The following is a 12729-nucleotide window of genomic DNA, read 5'->3' on the forward strand; positions in this document are numbered from 1 at the left end:
TAAAAGAGAACCATCTTACCTGGTAGGCAAGCACACTCATAGGAATGGTCGCTAGTCTGTCGACAGGTGCCCCCATTAAGGCACTGAGACGGGGCACAGGGGAGGGTGGACACCTCACATGTACGCCCACTGTAACCAGGTTGGCACTCGCAGCGGAAGGACCCATGAGTATTAATGCAGAGGCCGCGATTAAGGCACACGCCAGGCTTGCGGCACTCATCAATGTCATTGCGGCAGTTCTTTCCCTGGAAGCCAGGTGGGCAGGAACAGTTGTAGTGGTTATTCCAATTGGCACAACGTGCTCCATTGGCACATGGACTCGTGGCACAGGCATCAATGAGGGAGCAGTCTTGGCCTGGGGATTAAAAGTGAATTGTATTAGGTTAATGTAAGAACTTCCATTATCCCTTCACAGATCTGATCTGTTAATGAAGACCAATTGGGAAATAAGTACCTCTGAACCCTCTCTGGCACACACAGGTGTATTGGGGAACACCGTTGACCACTTGGCTTTTGCAGGCTGCTCCGTTCAGACATGGGGATCTATGACAGGGATCAAGTTGCTGACAAAGGGGACCAATGAATCCGGGGCGACATCTGCAAAACAACATGCACACATGTTAAAGGATGCCGTTGGGAGAAAACAGTTAACAATCACAGAGCTTTGGCAATCTGGTACCTATACCATTCTCTCAGCATGTTTTGGGTTTTGCAATCAGGACCCAGTGACACCTTGGCAAGGCCTGCTGCCTTACTCCTACTTTGGCCTGAGAAATGCTTTTGGGCCCTGGACTGAATTTGTCTTAACACAACTTACCCCACAAGCATTAGTCATGCAATACACTGTTTATGGAATGAGAAACACACACACACACACACACTCTTAAATCCAGCTTTAAGATATAAAGATGAACGGAGGCAATTTCTATTTGTCTTGCTGGATTTGCAAGGAACATGCTCTGATATTTCCAGATAAAAAGCCAAACTTAATCCATGTCTGCTAACATTCCTTGAATGTTTCAGTTTTTCCACACCTCAACTCTTGTTTCTGTTCTCATATATGAAAAAGAACACACCCAGAACCAGCAGTCTGGAAAATTAAAAACAGCCAACAAATGCTGACATGAGAAAAGTAGGACTACACACAGCACGCATTAACTAAATGGGAGAAGCAGCTGGTGTTGAAATGAAAACTACCCCATCCCTCTCCAGTTACTGTACAGTGTATAGCCCTGGTTATCTTAATGAAACATGTACAGTTTGTATATATAGACATGTTTTTGGCACTGTTCTTTTTCTTTGGTGTACATCTCATCTGTTCAGTAACAATACTTTTTCCCATCAACATTTGGTCAATCATGATGGCTTACGTTGAGCTAAATTTGGATAAATACAGTGTATTGTGTCTTGCGGACAAACAAAAAGCAGGTGACCTGCACTAAATACTATGCTTCAATGCAAGAATGTGAAATTCTGCTGCTTTTCTACAACAGGTAGATATTTTTGTGATTGACCTAACCTCCTTTAATAAGAGGTAGAGATTAACAGATAAATATGGTTTCCTACAGCTCTCTGCAGATGACCTATCAGAGTTATACAAAGTTTTGACTGACCAAAGAGTCCAGTATAAACTGGTAACTCTACACCCACAGTGGAGCTCATGACTGGGTAAAAGCCCCCGCTTCAAACAAGCTGTTTGATGCTGATGACAGGGTAGTGATGACTGGGTTTGGCCCGCCTTTAGGCACTGTCTTTCTCATTGGAGAGGAACCCCAGGGCAGGATCAACAACGGGGTATTCGTCTCTGATTTACTTTTTACCGGACCATCACAGCTATACTGGCTTTACTTCATCACTTGTTTTATTCAACGTGTCCCCCAATATCTAAGACATAGACTTAATCAACCTCATCTTCCTTAAAGTGGCTGCTTTCTTGCTGACTGTTCTGTTAAGGATAAGAGAAGCAAGATGCAAAACTGAGTAAAAATGCTAATAATCTACAAACAAGATCTAAAAAGTTTCTTTAGCTCATCACAGTTAGGAAGAAATACTTCAAGTGTTAAATTGTATAAGGTCTGGGCTGGGTATTGGCTGGAACCAAAAACAAATGCATTAAAACTGAAACAGAAAATGTCAGATCAGTGCACACCCAACCTTTTCCCAGCTTGAAAAAGACAATAGTGTAATGGAGGAGCCACAGGGCAAAAAGGAAAGAGCCCCACACAAAGGCTTAACCCAAAACGTGTGAATAAAAAGGCGAAAAAACACATTTCTTCAATTTTACAGTGAATCTAAGGCTTTATCAAAAAGCTCAATCAAATCAGCACTGGTGCAGAAATGTTGAAAAAGAGTCAACACAATTTTTACAGCTACAACCCCCCCCCCCCCCAAACGGCAGCTTTGCTATCCCTCTCACGACCCCCCTCCACTCAAGCGCCGAGAGGTCAGATGTCAGAGGTCCCCCGTCTAATTGTGATGATAATGTCACTCAGGCTGCAGGGAGTTGGGTGGGGCTGCTCTGCAGGAGAGAATGTCTTTGGAAGGTAGAATTGTTGAGAGTGCAACGAAAAGGAGAAGCTAGTGTTCTGGTCCATATCTGGTCATGTCATATTTCCTGTAATCCCTCGTCCCTTGCTCTGAAAACACTACACTCACTCAGAATGCACGTTCCTTGTTACCCTAGCAACCTCACAGATGAACAAGCAAGCCTAAATTCCAAACCAATCACCCTTCCTCAACCCCCACTCTTGGTCCCCATGGCTATTTGTCATGGCTTGGCTGGGTTTATTTAGAGGCAAATTAACTATGTCTGGAATCTTGGGTGCCACTAAAAAATTGAACACGAATGTGGCTCAGCTTTGGAAAGACAGAGAAATAAAGTTGCTTATTGAGCTGAAAACAACACCAACAACAACACACATGCTGGCAGTCAAATCCTTCTTAGGCAACTATGTTCTGAGCGTAGTTGTTGTAAGCCAAAGGGCTTCAGTCCAAACACAATGTAGTATTCTGATGATGGTTGCCTTCTGTTGATATGTATGTGGCAATGCGTTTAACAAAGTATTGTGAATCCAAGCATGTTTCTGTTACACTAAAGGGACCTAGGTATTTGGAATGTCAAATAAAGTTGAGAGGGATAGGAACAAAGGGCAATTCTTTGTGCATGTGCCTGTTGGTGTGTAAGACTGATGTGAATAGGTATGCCAGGAAAATAATTTGTCCTTCCATATAAATGCACACCAAACCGAGCAGCCAAAATAAACATTCTTTTGTCTTGATCTGACTCATTGCAAAATTGCAACATCCATAACACACAACTGTGAGAGACATGCATATTTGTCTTTGTGTACCTGAGAGTCTCCTTATCAGGCTCTTTACAACCTTGTGAAGTCTGCTGCTTCTGGGAGAAGAGCAGGCACTGTGCCTTCACTGGGCCCAGTCTTTTTAGTGAAGGATGTGAAGGGCAGGTGCAGTCTGCTGTTGTGCAATGGGCCCCTGAGTCATATTTAGTGAGTGCTGACTTTTGACCTCTGAGGAAGAGAGTGCAGCAGATGAGGAGGAGGTCTTTGAGTGCAGCGGAGGGTTGGCAAAAGAGGGTAATCTCTTTGTGTCAACACATATGAGGACTTCTGCCAGCTGCAGCCTCTGCACCATGCATCTGTTCACATCTGTCAGTGCACCTCTGGATGTCCTGCACCTTCTATCCTGCCAGACTTTAAGCCCAAACAACTGTGCTATTTCTCCTATGGAACAAACCCAGTACCAGCCCATGCACTCACACACTTAAGCCATTTCACAGCACTCAAGACATGTGGTCATAGTTCACAAACACATGCACTTACTGTTCCTTTTTACTTTCAAGATCATTACACGAAGGCACCATCGAAACAAAGCAAGAACATGCAGCAATCACTACAAGCCAAAACACACATAAAATAGAAACTTACAACCAGTCTCAGCGTCTGAGGAGGGATAGTAGTGTGAATGCATGAAAGACAAGATCCACAGAGAAATAAGAAGAGACAGCAGTGAATGTACATTGAAAAAACCTAATGCAATCATTTTATTATTTTAAATAAGACATTCCCTGTTGTGATTCCTTGGTTTTTCTGCAACAAGTATGAGAATCTTCCACCTAAAACCATTTGATTTAAGTGGCTTCTGTCACCTGTACTTGTGTAATGCAATGCCAATTTTCCTGCTTTCTGGGTCACTGAAGCAGGGTAACCTGAGCTCATCCTTTCCCACACAATAGCAGCTACTCTGCCAGAGGTCAAAGGGTGGCTCACCTGTGAACAAAGAGGCTGTAATCTCTGACACGGTTCATACACACAGTCATGCCCCACAGAGTAACACATATAAAGGGGTCCTCCTGTCGTGGAGGAAATCTCCAGAGACAAATGACAAGGAAGAGCAACAACAACAGGATTTCCACAATTTGACTTGGGGCAGGATTTCAAGTCATATGTTGCATGACAAGAGTAAATAAAAGTTTATGAATTTCTTTGAACCTTGGGTTATGAGAAAGAAAATGAGTCTGTGGGAAACCTCTCACAGCAGTGCTCAACTCCGCCTACCAAAGGCAAGCAGGAATCAGCTCTACTCCTTTATGTGAGTCCATACTGACACCATACTGCCAACCGGAGCCCATCCACATCCCCCTCCTTCCAAGAGCCTCCTCTGCTCTACTCTGCTCTGCTCTCCTCAGCTTGGCTCTCCCTTTCTCAGCAAAGAGCCAGATTGGGGGTTGGGGAGCATTTTGTGGCCCAAATAAAAGAGCCAAAGTAGTCAGAACTCCTTTGTATGAAAGTGTTGGGGGGGGAGCAGTGACCCAAACAGCTTGTCTTTCAGGCCTGGGCTTACACGGGCGAACAGGCCTGGGCTGTACCCTGGCAACAGTAACCCATGGTGAGGGAGAGCCAGACTGGGAAAAAGAGGGGTGTTGGGGGACAGGGTTTCATAAGGACAGTTGGAACTCTTTTGAGGACTGATCTGCCTGCATATGCAGGTAGAAGTGTGCAGTCTAGTTATTAAGTCACATCATGTGGGAATTTAAAGTCGCAAAATCTGTTGCAAAAATCGCATCAAGAAAAGTGTTGAAATGTTCAGAGGAGGGTTATTGGAGAAACGCCCGGGCATGAATCTTAAACATGTGAATAAAAGAAGGTTTAACTTTCTCTTGAGGAAAATAGTATTACAGCTGACTAAAGCACACAGAATGCTGTCAATACATCCTTCTCACTTATGTGATAAGAATTACATAGTATAAAAATCAATACTCAGCAGGGTGTGCATAGTGCTATAAGATCAAACAAACAAATCAAATTTCCCTCAAGTCTCAACAGAAATGTAGCAGAATACTGCTTGACGTTTTTCAAATAGCAGCACATTTGCCCATAACCACATTGCATGAATCTCAGGACGAGGTCTTTCAAAGCATTCTCCACTGAACTTCACCACAAAACCCCACCCGGCCACCTAAACTGAAACAGATTCTCTTTAACTTTGAAACAGACATTTAAAAGACCCCATACTCAGTGTAATATGAAAGACCAAATACAATGGCTTTCGTCCATTGTTCTGTCTCAAGTTGGCCTTAACAAACAAAATGTTTTAGATCTTAAGCCTGGGTTGCTATTCCTTGTTGGTATGTTTTTAAAACACAATTAAAATAGGGACAAAATTATACAACATCATGCAGTGAAAAGATGTATTTAAATAGCAACAATTTCACATATTGGATTAGACTTTCTACACTATTACAGTCCTGAAATAATGAGGCTTATTTATGGTACACTGGCAAATGTTCTCAAAGCTGGGCTCAGGCAGACAACGCAAGACTGTGTCTATTATCTGAACCACTGTCCATAGCCACAACTATAACTAAATGAGACACTAAGGAAGGGTGAGAGACATTTGTACCCACTGGAAAATATAGTAAAACTACAAAAAGTAGTTTATTAATTAAAAATGTGGTCATTTTGTTTTGCTTCCATGTAGCAAAGTATTTAAGTGACAAAAATGCCAGATGAATCTCATGTAAGGGAGAGGTTAACACTAGCAAAATGCTGCACGGGCAAGATGTCTATGGAAAGTGTGCTTAGTGGAAAAGTGAATGTCTTTTCCTGAATCATTTAATTATGGACCCATCCCTTCCTCTTCCCAAATAGAAGGGAAATTTTGCTGGCAGACCTGAGTTATTACAAGCCTGCCTTAATGTCTCTTTAGATGTCATCATGTTGGGAAACAAATAACTTTCAGGGGATGAGACATCAGAGAGAGGCTAATCTCTCTCAGAAACACAAAAACCTCAAAAGAAACACCAATACACAATTCCAATGTTATTTTTCTAACTATGTGCAATGTCAGAGCTGGAGAACGACATGTATATGAATGAAGTTTAAAGATCATTTCAGCCATATGATGTGGAGAATGAAACAAAATGAGCAAAAAGATGGGAAAGCTGAGGACCATGGATGTAAGGGCAGACTGAGTAAGCTTCTTAAGCTTCTCCGATAAGACAGGATGTGCGTAGAAGGGAGGTCAGAAGGCACCACTTCCTGTGATGGAGCCTGGGAACCATCGCTCCCAGTGTCCACTCATGACCCACAAAGAAGAAGAGACAACAAACCCAAACTTTCCCCCATGTAAGCTCTTGGTCAGATAGTGTTCATCCTCTCATGGATATGGTACTGTTCTTCTATTGAGTCTATTAAAAGTAGTATGTTTGTAATGGATCCGTTTTTTTGGACGATGGCATGGCAATGGCTCAATCTGCCTGTCAGGAGGGCATGAGTGATAAAGGCTGTATGTGGCCTCGCAAAATTGCAAAGTAACTAATTGCAAATCAAACAAGTCATTCCTGACATCCCATTTTCAATGAGACATGGCTGACAGTGTTGTTAAAGGCATTCCTGAGGGGGCTACCAGGGTGAATGGATGGGAGGTGCAGACAATAACCTGAAAGCACCAGAGGGACAGGAGGAATCTTACTAAGCATTCCTTTCTAATCCACCATAAAGATGCCAAAGAAAACACTAGCCCTGAGGTGCTCTGAACTAAGCCAACAATATAATCTGTCTCTTTGCTCCGGTCTGTCAGTAAATATGTGCATTGGCATATTTCCACTCCTTTGTTAAGTGTTTTCCTACAAAAAACAATGATCACATGTTTTTGTCAATTTAATTTGTAGGGGTTGTATTTCCCATTTTAAAAGTTTGACTCGGGGAACTTAATTCATACTTTTAGTAAAAAAAATGAAAAAGAAAATGTGCCTTTGTGTCCTGAAAACACTTTTACCTATCTTCCTTTTTTCTAAAAGTGGGATTAAATAATCAGATAAAATTTTATTTAAATAAAAAACCTCCCCCACGGTTACTAGACAGTCTGCTAAATACAACATTGTCCCTTTTCTGTGTATTATAGGAGACTGGGAGTTGCTACAGTGTCGTACCAAAATATTTACAATTTATATGCTACCAAGGTCAAGGGCAAAGCATTTTTATAAAAAAAGAAGACCACTGTTTCCCTTCTTTGGCATTACACAGCAGAGAATCCCTGTTTTGATTTCTGTTCAGCTTAAAGGATCCCAGAGGAAGGACTTGGTCATACTCAGTGATCTGCCCCTGTGTTGACAGACTAGAGGCTGAGGATGAGCTGCCAGAGCTGACACGACAAACAGGGAGAGAAAGAGTGGACCTGTTGACGCTGCAGTGTGAGAGAGGCAACATGTGCTAGAAGGACTGTGAGCTACCAGCTTCATTCCTCCACAAGCTTGTCTCTCACAGTATGGGGGCGGCTGACTGCTCAATGGCAGCACCTGGCCCTATGCTTCTCCTTTGTCAAGATCTGACTTCACTGGATTACCATCACAACATCCACCAGCTGTCCTCTCCGAAGCCCCCCCCACTCCCTCCCAACTTTCCAGCCTCCATACCCATTCCCAACCCCCAGTCCGATCCCTCCAGCTGGATCTTCTCTGAATGACATCCTCTCAATCTGCCTAATTATCTCTCCTCCAGCGCCGCCACCGTGGCCCTCTCTTGGTAGCCCTCTGCTTACCTCTGCTCAGGGTGGAGTTGAGGGGCCAACTGCTCTCCAACTAGACTTTCTAACTACTCACCTAGAAAGCCCCACTCCCTGTGACACTATCAACCTTCACTGTCAAGTTCAAAACTATGCTTGGTAGTGTTTTAACCTTCTTTTGCAAGTTAATTTTACACAATGGTGTTGGTTAGGTTTTGTGCAACTTACACTGATTTGGTAAAGCCACTCCAGCCAGTGCACCTGACAATTCATGTCTCTTGAATGGAACCCAAAACCGTATTATGGGATGTTTTTTATGGCAATAGAAATTATCTTCATCAAACTAATGTCACCTATTATGACTCATATGACATTTTATTATGAAATACATTTACTCAAATCAGAACACGGATTTAAGGTATAAATCAGATTGTCCGTTCCATACAAGGCTATTGTTTGAAGCTGTAGTTGCAAATTATCTCAGATTTTCTTCAGGATCGAGTGGTCATTACAGTGCACATGTAATATTTGACAACATTAGTTAAGTAACAGTGAATGTAACAATCTTTTTAAAATAGTTTCAACTATCTTTGTGACCATAGGCAGGTCATTTGTGGCTGATAAGCATGTCTAGCATTAGTCAATTTGATCTGATTTCACAGAATCGACTAAACAGAGTTTAGTTTAGTGTTCAATTGACACATTTTGTAAGAAATACCACTATAAATCCCAGTTTTTAGATTTCTTGCATGTCAAAGCTGTATTGTACTACCATAGCTGTGTTTGCAAACATAATAGAGGATATATTGGTATTTGGGACAGTTACAATAGTAGCTGCTCTAGCTGCCAGTCTTAATGTCACTTGAGAAGGTCCTAGAAGAGAAAATGAAATAACACTGCGGTTGGACAAGCAGGAATAGAAGAACATTCTCTACACAGAACAATGTGTGTATTTCAGTGGAACAGTGGTCATTTCAAGCAATGGTTGTTTTATACTGGTTCCCCAAATTCCTTTCAAATGCCAAAACATGTATCTGTATCTGCATTTTGTCTCTGTCTCTGGACTTTGTATTGGCCTCACATTGCTTTGGCCTTTCTTCTCTCCCTCTCTACGCCCCGTTCTGGTGGTGCCAGATTACAGGCAGGTATCTGGTAGAAGAAAGGCTCTTTTCTGCTGTTTTGGATCTCTTGTTTCTGTAGGCTCCCAGGGGAAGGGGTGGGGTGGCTCCACCACTCACCTCTGTCTACGACTGATCTGACCACTCTCATGTGGCCACGCTCTGCTTCACTGCTCTGCCCTGCTATGGGACTCTTTCTACACTGTGTGGTATGACATTTGATGTCACCTTCCATTAGCAAGCCTTTCTCTTTGCACTTTAACTGCCTCCTTTTCTTGGCAATGAACCAGCTTAGTGATAACACGTGCCTAACCCCTACACCCCTAACACATTTGCACATACATGTACATAGTACAAAGGAGCACAAAGGGTGAATTAATGGTGTTTTTCAGTACGACACATCCACTCTGATGTGTTGACAACAGATCTGGAAATAGTTAGGCAAAATACTTTGGGTTTGTGTTAATTTTGACTGCAATGAGTCAAGTGCTTTTTCTGTGTTGGGTTAGAAATAAATGATTTGCTTGGGAAGAAAAACGGCTTTGGAGATATGCATAAAAAAGTTGGGTTGCCTGAGAATTATACATTTACTCAACCGTCATGGCTCCAGCTAATGATTGAAAAAAGTGGGTGGTAGCTACGTGTCCAACATGCAGCACAGTTACACATTTGCTAATGTGTAATGGCTGCTATTGGAAGAATTAAAACTTTAGAGAAAAATAAAATGACTTTTAAGTAAATATATATACACATGCATTGCTGGTGAAAAGTCATTCATGATGTTGGCCCAACTTTGACCCATGCACCATTCTAAACTGCAAGTAACTCCAATAAAATAATAAATTCCCAGTTTTGGAGGGAAGCAGCTGGCAACCAGAGACTTTTTGTTCTACCAATGACTGTATCTCCTTCAACTGAGACACTCTTTCCTTAGCTAAAGGGTTTTTAAAAGGACAAATGACCCCAGGGCAAGACACTGTAGGCTATTTGAACTGACCATTGTAATGGGAGCCCACACAACCCCCTGCCAAAATTTGAAAAACAAAAGCCTTATCACTGTCAGAAGATTTCAGACCTCAAACATGCCCAAAGCAGGCAGGAAATGAAGACAATTCATAAAAAAATCAACAAATGAACTAATTTCTGTTTAAGTATATCATACAACACAGACCTGGCATGTTGAATAAAAAGAAAACTTCACTCATGCTGTGTGCAGCATGATGCAGTGATTAATGTCTGACAAAGCTCTGTAACAGGTGCAGGAGATGATGTGGCAGCCAAACAAGTTGAGGCTCGTTGTTTTTCAGCTGCACAGGGCTACATTAATTTCACCTGACTTTCAACACTTAACTGTGGATGTTTTAAATTAACAGCCAGCAGGATATAAAGAATATGATATGATGAGGGTAGATTCCCTGCAATTGTTTCAGACAAAGAGGACTGGAAATCAGTTTATCCTTTGAACCTTGAAGAACCAACTGACAAATTACTGCTTGAGTAATTGAATTAACACACATGGTTTGTATTTTTTCCCAAAAAGCAGACTGAATGGAACACAGAGGCAGGACAAACTCGCACACAGCACTGGTCCTTGTACATCTTTCCATGAGCCAAACTTACATGCATCGAGACGATGAATCTAAGCATGTCCCTCCATTTTCACAAGGTCTGTATTTATCCACACAACGGAAACCTGTGGAAATTGAAAAAAAGTTAGATACCAAAACAACTGGCAAATTGCTTATCTGTCAATTAAATCTTTAAAGAAGCAGCAAATTCCTAAATAAATAATTTCCTTTAGATATCTTGATTTTATATTCTGATCATGAAAACAAAAATAAAAGAGGATCGTTTAAATTGATTTCAGGCATGTCTTTATAGACAGCAGGCCTTTGCCACTTGTGGCATCTAGAAGACACACACGCATGTTTCTTTATCATTCATACACTTTTCTGTTTCCTTGACAGATAAAACCTACTCTCTCACAAGACATGTTTGTTTTTGGTTTGGAAAAAAGTCTTGGTGACATCAATGTATCACAGGCTATGTGAGAGTCATTGCCCAATGTCAGGGGGAAGAATATCCAGTTGTTTAAAGGTCTTTGTTTAGAAGGGGAGGGGGTAACTTCGGCCCATCACTCGCTGCTTGAGCTCAAACACTCATCAACCCATCTACAAAGAAAACAATTTAGGGAATATATCAAGTAAAACAGCATTGCAAAAAGGCTTGGCTCCACTGACAAAGTTTTCAGGATGCTTGGATGTTACAGGCGCTGCTGCAGCACGTCGAGTTAAGTGAACCGGCTGCAGTCAGGCTCCAACAAAAGCAAACCAGCCATAGCAGAAAGATCAGTGATTTTTAAACATCTATTTAGCAAAATAATATTGATACAGCAGCGTGGACTGGATTTATTCTCAAAAACTCATTTGTGCGTGTGGTTTTGGTAGCCTATGTGATGACTGTAAACGTCTTTGGTACTTAAACATTTTACCTTTATCTCAAACGGTCAAATAAAGGCTTCAGAAAAGTTTGTAGATTATAATGATAATGATGATGGAAACAGCAGTAAAGTGACAAAAAACCCTATCAGTGGTCATTGGTAGATTATTCTACCTATTATTATCAAAAGCCCAAAATTAAATGGCCGTTCGTTGGATGCGCTGTCCAAGCATGTCCAGAATGCACATTGACTTAAAGCCCATAGTTTGCATGTGATGTTTATTAGAATAAACTAGGCTTACCTTCGGAGATGTGCATAAACAATAAAAACGACAAAATAATCCGTGGAATATTCCCTTCCATTTCGTTGGAAAAGTTTCCAGCGTTTCAAGTTGGACTTTTAGTGGAAATACATCCTCTTTAAGTTCGCATAAAAATTAAGGCTCCAATATCGATGAGGTAATTTTCATATAGTCAGGTGAAAAGTGTAGCGTAATTCCCAATCCCGTTATCCTCCGCAGCTCGGCCACGGCTGCTGTGATTCTTGGTTAACCTCCTCAAAGTTTTGAAAAAGTTTTCCTTCCCGATCTGTCCCAGCGTCTGCTCTAAACTCCGCCCTCTCTCCCTCTCTCTCTCTCTCTCTCTCTCTCTCTCTCTCTCTCTCTCTCTCTCTCTCTCTCCCTCCCTCCCTCCCTCTCTCTCTCTCTCTCTCTCTCTCTCTCTCTCTCTCTCTCTCTCTCTCTCTCTCTCTCTCTCTCTCTCTCTCTGTACGAGATAGTTCGTTCTCAGCGTTGAGCTCCTCTGGGACTTTAACGCACCGACACCAAACCCCACATCACAAACACACACACAGACACACTCAACACTCTCTCTCTACCAACAGATGGTTTTCAAAATGGAGCTGGAAGCTCTGACAGGAACTCTTCAGGTGCTTTGTTTTCAAATCAGCACTGAATCCTCATTTGATTTCTGGGCTATAACTTAAATGCTTTAGTAAAGTTGGTGTTAAGAGTGTAAGAAGTAACTTAGTTTGTAGAAATAAAGCTATGATATGAACAGTACACTGGAGGTTGCAAAAAAGAGTGGTTTATATCCGTAAACTCAGTCATTTTTAGAAAATTGATTAAGCTTTTTTTTTGTGCGATAA

General features: G+C 41.8%; 1 protein-coding gene across 1 annotated transcript in view; it reads right to left on the reverse strand.

Annotated features, from left to right (window-relative positions):
* The window catches only part of notch3 (notch receptor 3), a 28917-nt gene extending 16787 nt beyond the window's left edge, over positions 1–12130 (reverse strand). Inside the window, exons 1-4 of the mRNA XM_034710789.1 lie at positions 11885–12130; positions 10764–10836; positions 455–597; positions 20–355 (exon numbers count right to left, since the gene is read on the reverse strand). Of these exons, the coding sequence (XP_034566680.1) occupies positions 20–355; positions 455–597; positions 10764–10836; positions 11885–11945 (613 nt within the window). The 5' untranslated portion in view covers positions 11946–12130. The remainder of the gene's footprint in view (positions 1–19; positions 356–454; positions 598–10763; positions 10837–11884) is intronic.
* Between the last annotated feature and the right edge of the window lie 599 nt (positions 12131–12729).

This window comes from Notolabrus celidotus, chromosome 20, assembly GCF_009762535.1.
Source record: "Notolabrus celidotus isolate fNotCel1 chromosome 20, fNotCel1.pri, whole genome shotgun sequence".
In the NCBI taxonomy this organism is placed as follows: domain Eukaryota; kingdom Metazoa; phylum Chordata; class Actinopteri; order Labriformes; family Labridae; genus Notolabrus; species Notolabrus celidotus.